The sequence below is a fragment of the Cyrtonyx montezumae genome, unplaced genomic scaffold (genome assembly GCF_038088225.1).
Source record: "Cyrtonyx montezumae isolate F1298 unplaced genomic scaffold, pur_monq_1.0 scaffold_8, whole genome shotgun sequence".
In the NCBI taxonomy this organism is placed as follows: Eukaryota; Metazoa; Chordata; class Aves; order Galliformes; family Odontophoridae; genus Cyrtonyx; species Cyrtonyx montezumae.
Window position 1 is genome coordinate 13,147,363 of NW_027072089.1, and position 20,939 is coordinate 13,168,301.

Genomic DNA, 20,939 nt, shown 5'->3' on the forward strand with positions numbered 1-20,939 from the left:
ATGTTCCATCACAGTATGTCATTGTGTTGGGCAACATGAGTTGTGGGTTATCTCAGTATTGCCTGTGTCTGGTAGAAAAGAGTTTGGCTGAGGGCTAGGTGAAATAATAAATAGAGCTCATCATGAAATGAAGAACTATTAGCCAAATTTGAATGGAATGAGCCCTCTTGTGAAACATGCTGCAGAATGTGGTACATATCCAAGGAAGAAGAGTATCCATCAGAAGGCAAGGAAAGCACACATCACCATGCTTTTGTTTTCCAGATGTCTTCATCCCTCATACTAGCTTAAATTTTCTCCTTTATCCAAGTAACAGTGTTGAGCTTTGTTAATACCAAATTTACATTTCATTACCTTTTTTGATAATTAGTCTGTGGGTAATTTGAAGGTTGATTAGTTTTTCGTTACCTGTGATTACAAACAAGGACTTTTTAATGTTGCTTTAGTGCCAGTCTGTCATGGCAGTGAGGAATAATTTAGAATCTCTTGTAATTGAAGGTAGCTCCTGATGGACAGGTAATCTAGCTGATGGATGGACCTAATACCAACAAATAATAGTCCATGCACTGCTCTCAGTGGCAGGGCTTTTTAGTTCAGTTAATTACCATTTGTTGTTAATCAATTACAAATAACCAGCACATATAGTCTCCATTGACCTGTAAGAGTGGTCATTATTTTGCATAACATAATGCTTCCTTTAATCCCTTGGCTCCTGACAGAAGACACAGTTTTGTTTCTGATCCTCTCCTGATTCAATCTGAATGGTGATGGAGTGGAAGCTGTAGTGCTCAAACAGGGCTTGGGTGATGTCTTTCAGAGTCTTCTGACTGTCCACAGTGTCTGCTATAGACATCAAGAAGAAAACAATAAAAATGAATAAAGTTTAATAATTTAAAGAAGGGTGACAGAAACCGTTCACAAACAGCCTGGAATTTCTATGAAGTAGTTGATTTTGAGCAGTGTCCTTGTCTTTTCTGTCTGACATGGCAGCGAAGGTTTGTTCATCTGAACATGGTTAGAATATGCTACTTTGGCACGAACCAAGAAATCTGATTTGGCAGAGGATAAGTTCTGGAGGAAAGCAAGAATACTTAATAAAGAGTTGTTCATCCAGTCAGCAAGCAATAACAGTGCCAACTGATTGGGAATAGACCTACTCTTTTAGGTCTAGGGTTAGGTGGGACTTCATGGGAGACTTTGCCTGTGAAACATTAGTTTACAGGTTACAAGTGTACAGGTTGCAAAAAGCAAACAGATAAACTAGAAAATTAATTTGGGTAATGGGCAATTTGTCCACAGGGATAAGGACACTATTAAAATATATTTTTAAGATGAAATGTTTGCCCTGGAGTTACTTCTATTCTACAAACTATGTATTAAAGGTTGTTTTACAGTTGGAAAGGAATCAGGAATGCAGACTTGCCCTCTAAGTTTTTGTTATAGCAATTGACAGTTTTCACATTTGACAAAACAACTCCAAAATCAATTTGATATTGTGAGAAGAGTCTGGTCTGGGTTTAATTCTTTTAATTTATTTAAAGCATGCTGTAGTTTACTCCCTTGTTCCACAGCCTTTGCAGTTCCAAATTTTTTTTTGCTAACTACAAGTTCCTGTTGTTTTGGCAGGATTTCTGAGAGGAGGATTTGAAAGCTTTTCATTTTACTTTCTTATTTTTCCAGTAAAATGATGACATTTATTTTAACAAGCAACAGATATACAGCCAGTTGTATACCAATCAGAAGTACCTGACCTTCCCAGGCAGCTGCTGTATACTTCCTCCCTGTTTACAGAAATTTACTGACCTGTGGCCACATGAGCAGATAGAATCGTTTGATTCATTGTCAGAGACCAAAGATGAAGGTTGTGAACAGACTCCACTTTCTCAACTGCTAAAATTCTTGCTTTCACTGCATCATAAGTAAGTCCTTTCTCTGTTCCTTAGAAAGAGAAATTGTGGGGGGAAAAAAAACAACAAATTTTAAGAGAGAAGAAATATGATCATTAAAGGAAAACACAACATGAACTTTTATTCAGTTAGATGTAAAATATTTATTGAAATATTCTGTCTTGGAAAGCCCATTTATTTTGGAGTTCACTGTAAACTTCAATCCTATCCTTTGTTTTATACTTCTCTATGGAATGAAACTCATCCACATATTAGGATACATTCTGCTGCTGCCATTTGCATATGGAGATAAACTTTTTAATCAGATCATGTCTTGATTCAGCACAGATTTATTTTATGAGTGCTGATTTTACGGCCTCATATGGGCATCTGTGGGGGATTTTGACCTCCACACATGACAGAGACTTCATTAGTTTAATGGAGAAGGAAATACAATCAAAGATTAAAATGGTTTGCCCCAGGAATTTTAAATAAAATAAAACAAGACTTCAGGTCTAGTTAATTAGTAGAGAAGTGATTTTTTCTTAGATGAGCCTTTGTACAATAGATGATAACAACCCTTATTCAGAATGAGGACTCCTGTGACAGGGCTAGCTGCAAAATGAAATTCAGAGTTCTGTCAAAATTTACCCAACAAATTTAATTATGGGTCTTCTTGTTTTGAGAGATGGGAGTTTAAAAGTGCACCTTTATGTCTACTTGAACAACTGTGTTTATCATGCTTTGCTTTGATCAGTAAATGGACAAAGTATTTTTAATGACACCAATTATGAAGTATAATAATGGTAAGTATAGTACTGATTAATTGGGTCTTTCATACCATAGTTGATGCTAACAAGACACCAATTCCAATATCCCAATTTCTCTTCAGAAAATTCTGGGCAGAAATATGCTGCTTAGGAGGCAGGAAACTGAATTCAGAGAACTCCCTAGAGTTCAAGCTTGAAGAGGCTTGTGGCACAGGGGAGCAGAGCATTTGCATGTGAGCACTGCTTACAGCTGCTGGCAGTCACTGCTCTGAGAAAGAAATCCCTGTACCTCAGGGCTGCCAGGCCTCCTTGGTAGTCTGGTTTTTCAGTAATCAAGAGATCTTCCAATTTGTCAGCAGCCAAGATACAGCCAGCTGCTGCCTTCTATCCAGGTACACTTCTACACACAAATGTATTGCTATCTCACAATCACTGAAAGAAGATCAATACTATAATGAAGCTCTACTGTAAAACAATGTTGAAAATTTCCTTTCTTGAAGCAGCATTAGGGGAAAAATGAATGAGAATTAAACAGCCACACAGTCAGTCACACTGAGTAACTTGTGTACATTCAAAACCTGCGTTGTTACAGCTACTTTTCCTTTTCAACCTAAATCTTCATAGCTGAGAATGAGGTTGCATTGCATTATTCAGTGTGTAAGGAAGGCAAAAACATGCATCTGTGACTTGATCCAGACGTTTGGCCTTCCACATCAAATGTTCAGACCTATAGCTGGCAGGATTAAATATTACTGAGTATAGTTCTTGTTGCCTTCATGTTGATGTGCTGGGAATTGTCTATTTCCTTCTGCCAGAACGTGACTGGAAAGCTCCACCAGCTTGCTATTCTGGATGGGCATAACTGAAAATGTTTGAAACTTCTGCCTCTTGCACTCTGTCTGTTTTACAGACACGGTTCAAAGCACAGCCTTTCTCTTTTCTTTAGTCTTTTTGGCAAAGACTTGTATTTCACATGGGTAAAGGAATTATATGATGAACAAAGCAAGTAGACACCTCTTCTGCTGAAATAAAAATAAATAAAAATAATAAATAATAAATAAAAATAAAAAATAAAAAAAAAAATAAAATAATGTTATGACAAACTAAAGCTTTAGGAATACATTGGGTTGGTTTTTTTTTTCAATAAAACACCTACACACAGATTTTTACAAAGATTGGAATGTGTATAAGTGTTCTGGTGCAATGGTAGAAAAGAGTTTTGATTAAAATTTTAATTGGTATTAAAGCATGATCATAGTTACATGAGTGTTGGAAATTGATAGAGAGGTGTCCTATTATACATTGGTCAGCAAGTGCAAGCAATCTGGAGTGACAGAAAGAACAAAATATAACCATTGATTCTGGAATCAAGTCCTACCTTCCATTAACACAATCAAAATATCCCTTAAAATGGTGATGGTGGTTGCCAAAACAAAGATGGAAAACACAAATGTGCAGATTGGGTCAGCTATTTTGTATTCTGGCTAAAAAATACGAACACAACACTTTGTTAATTTCATTATTGTTGGTTATTGCTATTCTTAATTAGTTAATCTGAAAGAATAATACATTCCATTCTTCTAGTACAGAATCAATATCAACCTTATTTGCCAGTTAGCACAGGGGGCAAAGGTGCTACGAGTGAATAAAGGGAGAGACATGTAAATATCCTTCTTTCAGTTGAAACACCAAGAAGAAATTGTGACACTCCCAATAGCCTTTTCAATTCCCAAGAATGAGTATAATTGTCCACGACTAAATTACAATGCATATCATTAAAACAGAAAATATTTACACGGAACCTAGTTTTACAGTGCTGTGAAAAAAATCGTTACCCTTAATTGCAAGGAGAGCAAGTGAACTAATGAAACTAACCTTAAAGAAGATGATAAGTGCACTAATTAGCACACTAATACTCTGGAATAAATCCCCAACAGCATGCACAAAGGCTGCCCGCAGGCTGGCATTGCTCAGAGCTGGCTTTTCCAGGGGGGCCAGCATGGTTTCCCCAGCTCGTGTCCCAGGGCTATGCCCGTGTCCAGTCTGGTGCAGAATCAGGCTTAGTCTGCAAGAGATGTACAACTCTGAGGTTACTGTGTCTTTGAAAGCAGTGACATCACACACGTCATTACCTCTCTCATTTCTGAATGCTGAGCAATACAATCAGACACACTAGGCAATAATACTGAGTGGCTAAGCAGATAATTGCTAAGTATTTCAGTGTTTTGCATACAAACAGGAAAGTCTTTGAGCAGGGGAGTTAATTGAGAACTCATTTTCTACAGAGGTCTTGAATCTTCTGTCTACTAAAATGTGAGATGGAAATAATTGTTTTTCGTAGAGTTTGCACGTACATGATTTCCCTCCCCATTTTGGCAGCAAAGAGAAAGTAGCAATGGGATCACTCTTCTCTTACCCCAATCCATATCTTCATAAAACTCATTATGCACTTGATATTTTGGAGGTTAATATCTCTCCATCATCTTTTACTGAAATACACCAGCAGATTCACTGTTCGAAAGTTATTTGGAATGGAAAACAAGGTAACTTACAGGATATTGGCGAGCACAGCACAAGCAGAGGTGATGAGCATTGCTGTAGCATCAATATCATAATCAGGGTGTAGCAGTCTCACGCTAGCCAAATACGTCAGCACACCGGTCACCATCCAAATGATTATCATAGACATCAAAGCTCCCAGAATTTCTATGAATTTTAAAAATCTAATTTTAACAGAAATAATAACAGAAGCACAAAAGTTTGATGCTAGTTGTTTCAAGTTTGTGAATCATATAGCCAAGGGTTTTACTTGTGTGTGAGCAGATAGGTGCACATAAAGAATCGGCCAAGTCATATTTTGGTCATAGGTAAGTGAAGTGGCTGTCCTGGACAACCCCAATGGACATGTGGCCTAACCCTATTCTACCTTCTTCTTTTGTCTGCTTCCCAGTGTGGAGTTCATGGAGCATTTGGAGAAACTGGAGAGAAGAAAAAGACTTTCAGGAGTTCCGGGAGGCGTGAAAGGAACAGGAATGGGAAGGAGGAATAAAAGAGCAATTCTTTTAATTCTTGCCTGGCCCAGCTGATGTGGTGTGAGGGCCCTGGAACCAGCCTTCCTCCCACAGTGAGATTATCTTAGTCAGAGGAATAGAGGTGGGAGGAAAGTAGAGAGACATGGCTCACCCCCACCTGCTAGAAGACATAACCCCCTCCAACAGCCTTCATTATTTCTGCTCACCTCTATCGTTTCATGATTCAGAAAGTCAATGAGAGCCCCCAACGAGGCCAGCAAAACCCCTCCTTCCTCTCTCCTGGGACTTGTTCCTACCAACGCCACCAGTGGTGATAAGGACAAAAGAAGTTATTTTGTCCCTGGGGCAGCAAAATTCAATTTTGTCTCTATTGGCTCTGAGTTGTGCTCAAGTAAATCCGACATCCCCAAGGCCAACTTTTATTAAACTGCCATAGGCAAGGTCTGGGGATGTTTGTACGAACGTGCAGAATGTTTTTAACAGGATGTGGAACTAGTAATTGCCATGTGACTGGAATGGGTAAATGCACCACTTTATGAGCACAACTGACAAAATTCCAAGGAAAATGATAATTCACAGTAGAGTTAAAGAAGTAGAAAGCCAGAAAGAACAAACCACTTGCACAGACCTCCACTGCTCATCTGTGAAAGCAGCTAAAGCTCAGTGTACAGTTTTGAATATACTTTCATGACTGTCACAAATTTTGCATCACTCTAGGCCTCAGATGCTTATCAAAATAACTACTTTGTCTAAAATTGATGAGTGATGAATGAAACTGCAATGTCCAGGAGGTCTGGTTTTGCTTAAAAGGACATAGATAAAAGCTAAGAGTGGTGCTTAACATTTGTGGTGTTTTATTTTCCAAATTACAGAATGAAACCTTGCAAACTTGGCCCTGAGAAAGGTGCTGATAGCTATGAAGGAGCCAACAGCCTTTGTGAACACCTGCAATAATGTCTCCATACACGTTTATGTACTCCACCACTGTAAGAGCTAGAGGCCATCTTTACATTATTTTCCAATGTATAAGCTTATCAAAATCCCAGCTAATCTTGCAGACCAGTTTAGTAGTACAAAGTATTTTACTTTAAATATTCTCAGCTAAATTTCTTCAGGTTACTAGCATCACCAGAGTACCGCATATGATACTAAGGGATTACTTGGGAAACTTTTGAAAAGTTTTTCTCAAAAGAGAAAAACTTGCAGCTGAAGAGAACTTTCCTATGTGGAGGTAATTCTGACTCATACATCAGTCTCATTCAACACTCTGCTTCTAACCATGCTGTTGAAAGTAGTTGCATACCCAAAGGATTGTGTAGGACTGCTGTCCTGACTTATTCTGCTGCTTGTCTTAGGAGACCGGAGGCATTCGTGTGGCTCCTGCTAAATCCGAGCCCAGTCATATAGTTTTGCATGACAAAGCCAATCTATCAGTCTGAGAAAAGCAGTAAAATTCCAGCTTCTCCAGTGCCACAGAGAGATGCAAGAACAGCAGACAGCACGCAGTGACTGCCACCCACCTGACTGCTCTCAGCTACTCTGTTGAGGCACCCGCCCGTGTATTAAACTGCAAATACACTTGGGAAATTGAGCAAGAAACATGATATCTATCACAGAATGAAATTAAGCAGCCACTGACATTGGATGCAGTTCTCTCGTTTGCTACCTGCTCGGTGCCACCCAAAAGTTAACTGCTTGGTGGGAGGCTTGGAGGCCAGCCACAGTGAGAAGAGACTGATGAGGAAGCTCGTCAGGTCCACCAGGATGTGCACAGCATCGGTGACCACCGCCAGGCTACCAGCAATCTGCCCACCTGTGGGAAGCACATCTGTGTCATGGCTCTGGTCAGATGTTGGACCCAACTGGATTAAATGTGGGGTCTAGGGAACATTTTGTTTTCAGAGGTCATATTCATGACTCAAAACTCTTCATAGACTGCTTCATTTTGTACCTCATTCATTCAGTGAAAGATACAAATCAATAAAAAGATGGTTGTCCCAGATATACAATTGAGCGTCCTATGGATAATAAGAGCTATGATTCATAACTTCTGTGTTTATATTCCTAGTGGACTATTTTACTATAATGACTTGAATATCTTTCTCGTGAAAACCAGGTTTAGGCATCACATTTTCAGTATCCTTCCACTATAGTATTACAGTTTGCTAAAATTATATGTAAATAATATAAAAAAAAAGTCAAAAATTTGTTTATGGAATTAATTCCCAAAGGTGCATGTTCTTCCTGCTGACTGTATGCCAAACCTTTTGTATGTCACAGGCAACATTAAAATAGGAATAAAAGGGAACTTTCCAGCATAAGAGCTGTGATAAACAACCAGCCATCTTAGTAAGGGAGTAGAGAAAAATGTCCTGTTTGCAGGACTGATCTACCATTTCACAGCTGTAAAGCATGATCTAATTTTGCTGTTGGAGCTCAAAAAAATGTGGCAGAATGTCATTTTGCTTTGGAGGTGAGGAGTGTGATTTTCATATGAACTTTGAAAAAAAATAGGCTGTCTGAAATTGCATTTCTTTTACCCAGCAAGCCAAGTGCTATTTTGCCAAGTCCTTGTAACCATGTCTCGGGGCTAAAGGCAAATCCAAAGAAACTGAAGATTATTCTAAACAAACCCCAGCTGCTGGTGACTGCAAGAAAAGACATGGACCACAGGCAGAAAGCAGTCCTGCCAACTTGGTGTAGCAGGGGAATGTTTTCATCACAGAAGATATGTAAAAAAAATAGGAATGTAAATTGATAGAGAGAAAGCATCCAGTTTCTGCATTTGACAATGTATTTCTATCCTTCTTCAGCTGTTCAGTTAACTAGAGCTTACTTATTTCTCTTGACTGCAGCCCACATGAGAATAAACGAGTTCTGAAAAACACCATAAAATCCAAAATGTCTCTTTCAAACCTTCAGCAAGATGCCACTCCCAAATGGACATGCAGACAAGCCTCTTGTTTCCTTATAAATGTAAAGTCTTCATGTTAGCAAGCTGCTGCACTACTTGTTTGGTTTCCTCATATTCAGATTTTACATTAGAGTGCACTATACTGTATGGTTGACACCCCAGGGAGATGCATATTGCACATATAAGGATATATATTTATATATTATATATATAAATATATATATAGTGTTTCTTCTGTGGCCACCCTATACATCCCACTTATAGCTGCCTGTGAGTCACTCCCCAGAAGGGAAAAGGAAGGACTGTAGAAATTTTCCCCCTCCTAGTAGTAAAATGTAAATGCAACAGCATGAAGATTTCCCAGAACATAAGCGGGTGCACATTAATTTTTTGGTCATGACATAGATTATAGACTTCCACTGTTTGCAGGACAGCTCTTTCACAGGTAGCAAACAGTTCTACATAGCAGAGGGAAACAGACTTGTCTGACAGTGCACAGATGTTAGCAGCCAGGGTATCAGCTACTTGCAGTAAATAAATGCGTAGAGCACAAGCTGCGTGCAAAGCCTTCTTTCATTTTGGATAATGTATTTCCATGTTCTTTGGGAGAACCTTACAACAGCTTGCTTCTAGCCTGCTGTCTTTGGAAAATGTTGGAAAATGATTTTATGTATTGCTGCCATAGCTGATGGCTTGGGTGAGTTTCTGAGATCTCAGTCCATTTATCTTAGCAACTTGGTCAAGTTTTCCTGTTCCTTTTTGACATGATAACGCATGCTGGGTTTGTTTCTATGTCCAAGTGGCAAAAATGTACTTTGAAATTCATATTTGTCATTAGCCACTAAAAATCCTTAGAAAGCACTTTGATATCAGGGCTGTATACGGGGTGTCACTGGCTTGACTGATATCTCCAGATCTCTGGAGACTGCAATGGAATTGCATTGGAAGAAGAGAAGGAAGTTGTCTTTCCAAGATAGTTTGTGCAGCAGGCTTGGCCAGCAGTGCCCCTTTTGGGAGAGCAATGTGGGACAGCACATATGGTTTGAGCAAAAAAATAATCACAGGAAATGTCTGGGGGTTCAATGAAACACAGTTTGTCACTATCTTTGAGAGTGATGTAGCTTTGTTTCTTGTTTAACATAGTAACACCTAAGAAATTGTCTGTAAGACTAAAAGGAAGGGGAACATCTTGTTTACTCTCAAGAGGAAAGCCATTGCAATACTTGCAGGCTTTTACTGCCCTGTAACCATACTCCCAACAAGTAGCCTTTATGAATTACTATTCCTCACGATGGCTGTTTATAGCTTTGTGCACCACAAAGCAGTAGAAAATGTCACTCACTCTATGGTCAATCATCAGGCCCATGCTGTCTAGTCTGATGATGAAAAAAATTAAATGTGTGGTTCATAATTACAAAAATCTCCATAGACTGCTGTCTGTAACTGCTGTTAATAACTGGTTTGTCAGAGTTTAATGGTCTGAAGCAAAATGGTCTTCAAGCCCGTTACTTAAGCTGTCACTACAAAAAAAGCTGTATGATTCATTAAGCAAAATGAAACATTTAGTTAACGTATCATCTGTCCTTCCAATTATCCTCTAGCACTGCCGCATTCACCAAACTTAGGCCTGCTGATTATATGGTTTTGCTAATAATGCATTTTTTCTGGCACTGGAAATTATTGCATGGAGATTAGTGGTGTGCACCGATTGTCATGGGCAGAATGCACATGACCTACAAACAAGCAGGCTTCACACAGATGAAGCCTGTGGGAAGGAAGTGCTGGAGATCTCCACTGGGTTTGGCAGCTGAGAGCGAAGGCAGAAATGCAGTGAATCCATCAATGTTCCCACTTCTCACCCATAGGAAAGCGAAGCCTTTCTATTTCATTTTCATGGGGCTCCACAGGCAGGCTCTGGGAAAATGTGGGTTTCAAAGACCTTCCTGGCTGACTTTTTGACACCCCTGGCATCATGTGGCAAAGGCCTGTGCGGTTCTTCATATCTTACCTTACCTCACTACAGAGAAGGGGAAATTAAAGAGCGAGCAACTATCAGGTGTGTATCAGTATCACAGAAGCCATGCAGAGAGCAGATCAGGGAGACAAAATGAAAGCAAATGCTTTAGGAGCAAGCCAAAAGCTTATCTTGGATGTTGTAGAGATGGTCCAGAAGTGAAAGCTAATTAGACAGGGGAATAATCTTCCACTGATCCAGAGGCATACCAGCAGGGCAATTTAATAGATAAACGTGCTCTGGTATCAATACATTGACTTAACTGAAGAATAGCAGATGGTGAATCTGGCTGCGGATTTCCCCTGATTTTTTAAAGACTGTTGCATTTAATATCAGATCCTGCTGCTAGTGGCCCTCACCAGTGCTGAATAAACGTGTAAAATCCTTTAATCTTTTCCAAGAAAACTAACTTAAATTATTAAAAATCCTTTTGTGACATGACACTGAGACATGGTAGCCACTTTTATCTGAGCTGAAACACCTGAGAGAACAGTTGAGGCTATTAACTGATCGTCCTAATCTTACCCTAGTGTTTATTTTGTTAATTTAACTGGAAAATTTAATTTATTTTTTTTAAATTTATTCTAAAAATTTATTCTTTTAAAAACTGGAGGGGATCCCAGGTGGGTTCACCTCTGTGCAGTGGGGGTTACTGCAGGAAGAGTGTAAAAGGTCAGGAATACAGATGTGCTGGGCACACAGCTAAGCTCCCTTTGAGCAAAGATACTCCCCTGTAATCTCGGCCACCATGAAGATGATGCAAACTACTGATGCTGTGTAGAGCTTCCTCCATGCTTGGTGCTGTTCCTTTTTCCTGTCCTCATAGGCATGTGAGTAGCCATGACAGTGATAGGCTTGATTAGGTTTGTCATTTTCTTCTTCATGCTGCTGCCTCTCTTCATTGAAATTCTTCTGATGCCAGCTCATCCTTTGGGATTGAAAGGAAGAGAAGGTTAAAAAAGAAAAAGCCCAGTTATTTTGGCATCTAACCCTGCAGCCCCAGAAAGTATGTAATTAATGCTTCCGCAGGATAAAAGCAGCACTGGGAACAGTGGTTCATCGAGGAGGCTTGCTCATGCAAGCAGGACTCTGTGGGAGGGAGCTGCACATGAAATGAAACTCTGGCAGTGTTTCCAAGCTCTCCGGGCTCTCCTACATCATTTACTAGTTTATGAAGCAGAGGGTGACTTTCTCAGGCTTGTGTACATTGTGCACATAATGAACAAGGTGACAGAATGGAAAGGACTCCAACTGCTCAGCACGAGAATTTCAAGAAGTCGTACCTCGGGCAAATACCAACCAAGCTGAGCATAGCATGGAGGTAATTCTGTGGGAATTTTTAGTTTTCTATTTCCAACAGCTTTATTATGAAGACAGTTTAAAAACATATTTTTTTAAATCTTGTATTTTGTTAATATAATTGACTAAAGATATTTCTCTCCTCTCTCTGTATGCAGAACTGTTTTATCTCAAATTTTCACTCAAGCACAAAAACTAACCTCTTCCAGCAGGGCCTGTGCATGGAAGATATTAGCTCAAAAGTTTCAAAGGCATTTAACAAATCAAAGAAATCAATTCTTCAAAGCATGCTGAACCCTTTGTGCCATAAAAGGGAGAAAAGTTCAGCAGAATCAGCTCTCATAGCGTCGTCTTATCCCAAGGTAATTTCCCATCCAAATCTGATACATCACAAAACCTCAGTGCTGTCCTTCTCAGGGCTTTCCTGGGAAATAAGGGATGGAAGGAGGGAGACCTGGAGGTATGATGTACTGCGGCAGCAGGAGCTCCTGAACAGCCATCACATGTGGTGCTTGCACTAGGGCAGCCCAGAGTTTATTCTTGGAAGTCTCAAGGTGGCTAAACAAGGATGATCCCTCCTCTGCATCTCCCAGCTGAGAAGAGACCAAATAGAAAAAAAAAACCATTAACTGAAAATCATTATGTCAATCCAGCTACAGCATTGTGGCTGCTGCTGCTCCTAAGGTAATACCTCTGTGAGCAAAACATGCCCTCGTGTGTATTGATTCTCATGAGAGTGCACTGTGGTATCTGAAGGTGAATTCTTCACAGCTCGGTATTTGTAATGGTCATATAATCATGTTTCAGCTATTTGTTTCACCACCCCTTGTAATGACAGCCTCTTTTCCTCATTCAAAAGAGTAGAGACTTTCCTTCAGGACCAAGAAGAGCTGTTTTATCAGTTGCATGAAGGAGACACATGCTCTGGGAAGTACAAGCATCTTAGTGTCTTTCTGTGGTGTTTCTGTAATGTTGATGGAGGTGGAAAGTTGCCTGAAATCTCACTGGAAAGAAATAGCACCAGTGGCCTCCAATCAGCAATGGTCAATGTCAAGAAAAAAAAAAAAGGCACTGTAGTCACAGAGTTTTCCAGCTGCATTTTGGGCAGTTGGAGTAACCTGCAGCTGCTACGCTGGTCCCACCAGTGGACCACACAGCCCTCATCCACTGATGAGTAAGAATCAGCCCACTGAGTTTCTCAGCTCCTCAGAGGCTCTTGCCCTATCTGATCACCAGCAATTTCTCTGCTTCCATAGCAGCCAAACCCTGCAACTGCACATGATCAGTGTGGATTTGGGTTTGTAAATATTTTTGAGATGTTCCAAGGGTTCAGCCTGTTCCCCTGAGTCAGCTTGTTTCCCAGCCAGGTTAGCATGTGGTCTCTGTTTGTTCAGCAGAGGCCACTGATTCCCTGTGCTTGACTCCAGGAGCCTGCATGAAAGAGCAATGCCCGATGCCTGGGAGACACTTACTTTTCTGTCCTTTTTTTCCATGTTTTTCTTTATTTCCCTCACAACAGCAAACAAATGGGAGCTGAGCCATCTGGGGAATGGGCTGCCCATATGGCAGCCAGGGTGCCTGCAGCCAGTCCTCCTCCAGTGCCTGACTTTTGCATTCATCAGACTCCTCGTGTGCGCTGTGTCACTTGCACACAATGTTTTTCTGATGAATTAGATTCAGAAGGTACCACAAACTGATTCCTTCCAGATGGCTAAATAAAATACTGTAGTTTTCTCACTCTCCCCAGGAGGTTGGGGCATGCAAGGTTTTCTTTCTCGTGATCCCTCTCTGGAGTTAACTTCCAATGTTCTTCTGCAGTTTGCATGTAAAATTAATTTCCCTTTAACTCGATTTTCATCGGCTGGCACTGAATGTTAAAATCGTCTTAACGACATGAGTCATGATCCTCTCAACAGCTTGTCAGGGCAAGGATGCCAAAATTACCCCTGCCAACTTCTGAGCCACCAAATCCTCTCCTTGCTGCTAACAAAATGGGCCGCTTTCTGACCTCTCTCCCTTTTTTAATCTTCAAGTCTCACCATCAGCAAACAAAACCTCAGAGTTCTGCTGAGGGGTGGGAAAACTGTCCACAGACCTCACTGAGCAGATGGAAAAGCAAATGGAGGCAGTATAAACCCACAAATGTGACATTTTTCTATCTAAAAGTGCCTAAATAAAGGTGGCCTCATTGTCAGAGGTTGTGAGCATTGCTGCTCCCTTTGAACTCACAGAGTGGCATCCGGCCCCACGAGTTAGGAAGGTTCCTGCCGGCTCTGGTGCATAACCGTTCATTTTATTTTATTTTTTTTTTTGCTTCTGAGACCAGCCTGCCACTAATTAAAAGAATCTAAGAGACAGTTTTGTAAAAGTGTGAATCAAAAGCTTTAGGTGCAGAGATCAGCTGTGCCAAACTGTAAACCCCTCCTGAGTGCTTTAGAGCAAGATGTAGCCTTTGAGCATCAGCTCTCTGCTTCAGCACACTGCAACAAGAGTTCCAGATTAAAAGATTTTTTTTTCCTCCATTTCAAATTCTCTTTTCTTTAAAAAAGACAGTCAGGGAAAACATCAGAGAAAGGCACCTACTGAGTCATGCATATACGGAGGGAAGAAAATATTAATACATATTGTAAATTCCACACAAATCATTAGCAAGAGCTTTTGATTGCAACTTCCCTTTGTTTGTTTTCACTTGATCTGTTGGGTGCTTTGATCTAACAAGAGTAATTGCCATCCTAGACTGCAATGAGAACCCCAGTGAAAAGAGCAAAATGTGGAATTACTGCACATCCTATAGGAGAGCACCTCTGTCGCAAGGGACAAGAGTAATCTTTGGTGCCTGAAAGGGCCTTCAGAGGTAAAAAATTATCTAAGCCATAGTCACATCCCTTATGCTGACACGATTCTGATTTCAACTGAACATTTCATTCATCTTGAACATTTCTAAGTCATGTAGTACTTTGTTTATAGCTTGTCCATCCAGATTCTTTTCCTCCCACAGTTATTCTGGGCACAAAACAAAAGCAACATTTGCATACGTTTTGATACCTACTAGATTGCAATTGTACATATGATGATTTTATTTAGTCTCACTTTGAGTCTGGGAATGTATGTATAAATCTATTGTGAACAAATTTCCTTCTGCATAGGAGTATGACAACATCCCTACAGAGTTAAAGCAAAAGTGTACAGAGCCACGTATCCAAACTCTGCTGTGAGAACAAGGGGACACACAAAGACAAAACAAGGAAGGAAGATATCCAGAGTGACGTTTCCCTGATGCTTCTCCCAGGATGCAGAAATCTGGAGGCTGGGAGCTAACTGAACCACAGCTTGTTCCTAACAGCCCTTCACAGACCTTTCCCCAGGAACAGCAACAACCCAAGGCAGCTGTACATGCTGGGGGTCATTCAGCTGGAAAGCAGCTCTGCAGAAAAGGACCTGGAAATCCTGGTGGACAGCAAACTGAACATGAGCCAGCAATGTGACCTTGCTGCTATGAAGGCTAACGGTATTCTTGACAAAATGTCAAAAAACAAAAACAAAACTACCACCACCACCAACAAAAAAACGCAGATCAAAGGAGCTGACCTGTCCCCTCTACTTAACACTTAGCACCTGGCATGTGTTCTTTTTTCTAGGTCTCCCAATAAGCAAGAGAGACACGGACATACTGGAGTGAGTCTATCAGAAGGCCACCAAGAAACAGGAGCACCTCTTCTGTGAGGAGAGCCTGAGAGTTCTGGGAGGATCAGGGGAATCTATCAGTGTCTATCAGTGCCTTAAGGGAAGGTGCAGAGGACAGAGCCAGGTTCTTTTCACTGGTGCCCAGTGCCAAGACAAGAGGCAATGGACACAAAATGGAACACAGAAGGTTCCCCTGAACAACAGGAAGCACTTCTGTGGTCTGTAGGTGACAGAGCACTGGCACAGGTTGCCCCAGAGGCTGTGGGGTCTCCACCTTGGAGGTCTTCAAATGTCAATTGGACATGGCCCTGGGTCCCCTGTTCCAGGTATCCCTGCTTGAGCAGGGGATGAGGCAGATGGATTCAGAGGTCCCTGCCAAACTCAGCCACTCTTTAACTCTGTATTTCTATGAACCTGGTTGATTTAAAAGTGGTTAGTTCCACAGTTTAATTATGATTTGTATAAAAATAATGCAATCTTTGTTAGTCTTAAGCTGTCTGCCTGATGTTTTAATTAGTTCTACTGTTATAAATTCTGAATGATAATTCCCTGTTTATCTTCATCACATCAGTCATGCTTTCATGTATCATTGGTATAAAACCTCCACCACCAATTTCCCGAGACTGTTATTTAATTTGTTTCATAGCACTTATCATCTTGGTTCTTATTGTCTTTCTGAGATTAAATGGGAATAACTGCACTATGGAGATGGTGTATGGCAGACACAGTTCGTCCTATGGTTTACTCATATCAGTTCACCTGGAGCCAAGGCAATCACGTGGGTTTTGCTGAGTTTGCCATGGCACTGCTTTGTCCAGATGACAAGCCAGTGTGAAGGAGATAACCACAGGGCCTGCAACCAACCTCTTCCAGAAGTTACAAGAAACATCTAAAGTTTTCTTAATCACTGACTTCCACAAGGCACTCAGAGTGGTGGAAAACTTTTATTTGACCCAATAAGAATTTTCATATCACTTGCAGGAAGACAGAAGAAGAAAATATTCCCTACACAGCCACCATAGAAAATCAATCTTCACCTGATGACACTCTCTTCTAAGCTCTCTTCAAATTTTTCATTTAGTGGTACGAGCCTGGATGACAGGAATCAATTGCAAGCTTAAGGTTTCACTATCGTTAAGAAAAACTACTGGTCGAGCCTAAACCATGTTAAAAGCTCCTGCTTGAAGACAAGCTCTAAAGTTTCTACACACCTTTCCCACTTCCAGCATCGCCCTTTTTGTGCCTCTTTTCTCAGAGAGCTACTGTTATGCAGCTGAGTTGAACGTGGTAAGACTCAGATCTTCTGTATGTCATAGTCTCTCAGCAGTAATGTGGCATAGATGTCAGAGTGATTTAGCAGAGATCAATAAAACTTTATTTCCATCGTGTAGGTTCAACAGCAGAAGTAAATGTAGAGGTAGGTTTGCCACTGTAACTCTACATGTTTAAATTAAGGTCAGTTAAAGCTTTGAATCTTTCTAGCTTTGTATATAACAGTCTGCATTTCAGTTATAGTATAATAAAATCGAAAACCTTGAGACAAGAAGCTTTGAGTATCACTTGTTTGATAGTATTCAAATCTCACTGTAATGACATACAAAGAACATAATCTGAGATGTGGATCAAGCCAAAATCTAGCTCATGGTGTAGTAGGTATAATCTGATACAAATCCATTGGTTTATGAAGTGAGATATTGAATATTTACTGTCAACATTACACTGATCTACTGCTAGCAAGAAATAAAATATCCTAGTCTGCCTTTATTCATAGAAACGTCAGGAATTTGGTCAAGACATTTCTTAGGCTTTTAAAAGTCATTATCTAGATCACTTGATAGGTAACCAACATGTCAAATGATTAACTATCTGAAGAATTTATCTTCCCAAGCCATAGTCTCAACTGCTGAAAGAAAATAGAAAACTATCATAGGCCTAATCTAATCAGTCAGTTTGATCAATCTAATCTTGATCAAACTGGCAGATGATTCCAACCCAGGGGTGCAACTGAGCTGACAGATAACATATGAAAATTAGCAAGGAATGGTGCAAAATCCTACATCTGGAGCAGACTTTTGAGTCTACATATAGAATACTGTGTACAGTTTTAAAGTCAACAATACAGGAAAGACCAATAAAATGGCAAGGAATCAAGTGATGGCCACCAGGATGGTTGGGGGTAGAGTTCTTGCCATGAGGGAACTGACGTTGCAGCCTAGAGAAGAGGTGGTGTCAAGGGAACCTAGTAGCAGCCTGCCAATGTTTATTAAGAGGCGAGAAGATGGTGGTGTGTGAAAGAGGGATGAGGACAGTGGTCGTAAATTGTTACAAGAGGTATCAAGACTGAATACAAAGGGAAAAAAATGACTGTGACAATAATTCAATACTGGAGCAGATTGTCCAGAGAGGTTGTGAAGTCTATATTCTGTGAGGTATTTTCAAGAATAGAGCAGATAAAGCCCTAAGCAACCCTTTTTGATGTCTAAACTGTCCCTACGTAGAGCATGAGGTCAGACTAGAGACCTCCTGAGCTCTCTTCCAGCCTGAATTATCCTGTGAGCCTACAGCTGTCCTGATTTTCAGAGAGCTCAGTTAAAGACAGGCCCCTTTTAAGCATTTAAAGTTTGGCAGGGGAAACCTCAAAGCATCCAAACCCACTAGTGACTACTGACGGTCTTGGCATGTGTAAAACACTCTCCCCCACAGGCTGTGCACAGGGAATGGGGCTTGTGTTCAGATTTCCTACTCACATGATTGAGATAAAAACAGTTTTGTTCCCTGTGTATTGTAATAATGGCATTTATTAAAATGAAAGAGACTAGGGGGGCTGGCAAAGAAAGAGGCAATCTGTGTGCAAAATAGATTCTGCTGAAAGCACTGGAGCTGTTCATTAAACCTACACACAGGGAATGGAAAAATATGGTAATTTATACCAAAGGCTAAAATGAGCTTATTGCTACTGATCGGCTTAAGACACCTGAGGCTGTGCCCACTGCTGGTAGGTGCAAACTTGAGCCCAGCGGGCTCCATCCCTATTGATGGATGAGGAAGCAGATGAGAGCTTATGAGTTATGATTAAAGGGAAGATAGGGCTAGGTGACTTATAGTGACAATCTGCTATAGGTTACCTTACCAGAAAGATCAAACTGATGGGTGCTCTATAGAAAGATAGGTACAGCCTTAGGTTCACAAGCCCTGGTTCTGATAGAGGACTTCAATCATCCTGCTATCTGTTGGAGGGACAACACAGCAGGACATAACAAATCCAAGTGGTTCTTGAAATGTGTTGATGTTAATTTATGTGAATGAGTAATAGAGCTTGCAGTTAATAAAACTTCACACGGTTAGAAAGATCATAGAAGATACAAAAACATCACACCTTGGTGACCTCCCTTTTCTAACCATCATCTGTTCTTTGGGCACTCTCCCCTTTGTGAAGGTTTTGTCCAGAGATGTCCCCTGTGTCCAGAGGGGCCAAAGGACTTCAGCTGCTGGAGCTGTGCCCAGACAATTGCAAGCTATTGAAAAGACTCTGAGATAAGTCAGTAACAAAAACGAATTATAGAATCAAGTGGGATTTTTTTTAACAGAAATATTACCATAGAATTCACTTTGGACAGTGCTATTTACATTTATGCAACCATGTAATAATACTTAAATAATAATCCAGACATTTGAAAGACTGAAATATGATGGCAGTGACTCTAGTATAAGAACATGGAGAGATGGATTTCCACTGGAACCAACAGCATTTATGCCAAGTTTCTGTCCCATGCATTTTAAGAGAGCCAAGCAATAAATAACTTGAAAACCAATGAGATAATGGAAATGTCAAGAGGTGCTAAGCTGTAACTGAACAGATATTTCTTAAAAAAATACTTGCTGCTCTGAGTCAAGAAGAAGAATGAAAATAAGTTTAACTGTAAAGCTATTTTCTGATTGACATTTATACTCATCTTGAACCCAACTTATAAGATACTGTATGTTTTCAGAGGGTCTTTCTTCACTCAGGCAAGCATTTACTCATAGGACCTCTGGTACATAAGAGACACATCAGCTTTAAGCCTGTCCACGTGAATAAGGTTTTGCAGGATCAAGTCCCTAGTAGCATCACATTTCTTTATCAGCAAAGAGAGTATTTAGATATTCAAGCATGAAGAAGCCTTCAATCAAACATGATGTCAATAGCACTATTATAATTCAGCCTAAAACTGTAACATAATCTATGAGGTTTTGCATCTTTCAATAAATCTACTCATCTTATAAAATACATAGCAGGAGACACTTGCTTCAGCAGCAGATTGGTTCAATCCATCACAGATGCAGATACACCAGGCTGCTGTATGTCAAGTGCACCAAATATTTACTAAGAAAGTTTGGAAATGAAAAAATATCAAACAAAACATTTGGAAAGTGGTAAAAGCTGTTCCCTGTACATACAGTGAATGTCCCCATACTTCAGCTTTGGCAGTCCATCTGCAGGTGAGTGATCTCACGTTGCTGGCAAAGACAAAGCAATGGCAGAGAAGGAAGCACAGAACTGCATTACCTGTCTAAGGCTAAGGAGTACTTCTTGGTGTCCCTCTCACCCACAAGGCACGCTCTCTCAAGGCCCTTTTTGGCAGCCATGAGGTCTGTTGGTGAAGTTTTGCTTGCTTTTTTCCTCCCCCAAATGCTACTTGCTCCGTTGGAAGTGGATGCAGGCAAAAACGTCCTCAGAGTTTATTCAGAAGTCTCTGCCAAGTGCTTTTCAATGAAAAAGTTTTCATAATCTTCTCAATAAACCCACAGCAAGAGAAAGCTGCTTTCCTATTGCTAGTGGCGTCACTAACATGCCAAACACTAATTCGCTGAGGATGAAAGGTTGGAGGGCTTAAGCCTCTCTACCTTTTTTTTTCTTTTTTCTTTTTTTTTCCTGCCATGTATGATGCTGTGACATGATTTCTGTCACGTGGCAAATAAGTGCTGACTCAGGATCAGGCCCAGCTCTGTGCACACTGATTTTAATGCACTGAAAGGGAGAGTAAAAGGGATTAAGAGCCTGGTTTGTTTGGAAACAGTCAAAACACTGTTTGACTATCTGCTTCCTCAGCTTGGAAGGGAAGCGCACCTCCCTTACTCTGCTCGGCACAATCTTCCTTCCATAGCTCCATGTGAACAGTCTCCCAGAAGGAGAAGGCCTTACTGCATCCTGGTCTCAGGCACATGCTGTGGAGCTGATGATGAATTTTGGACTGGTGCTGCCAGCATCTTTTCTTAATAGAAAATAACAGAACACAGACTAGAAATAAGCAGTGAGCAATTGCTGTCTGCTGTATTTAAACACTGCAGCTATTTTTTTTT

At 40.5% G+C, this 20,939-nt stretch overlaps 1 protein-coding gene across 1 annotated transcript; it reads right to left on the minus strand.

Annotated features, from left to right (window-relative positions):
- Window positions 1-697: 697 nt before the first annotated feature.
- SLC30A8 (solute carrier family 30 member 8) lies at window positions 698-20,225 on the minus strand. The gene is made up of 8 exons (XM_065752661.1): window positions 20,146-20,225; window positions 11,336-11,544; window positions 7,355-7,501; window positions 5,209-5,362; window positions 4,532-4,721; window positions 4,035-4,140; window positions 1,804-1,938; window positions 698-843 (listed from the first exon to the last, which is right to left on the minus strand). The coding sequence occupies exons 1-8, from the start codon at window positions 20,223-20,225 to the stop codon at window positions 698-700; spliced, it is 1,167 nt and encodes a 388-aa protein (XP_065608733.1).
- Between the last annotated feature and the right edge of the window lie 714 nt (window positions 20,226-20,939).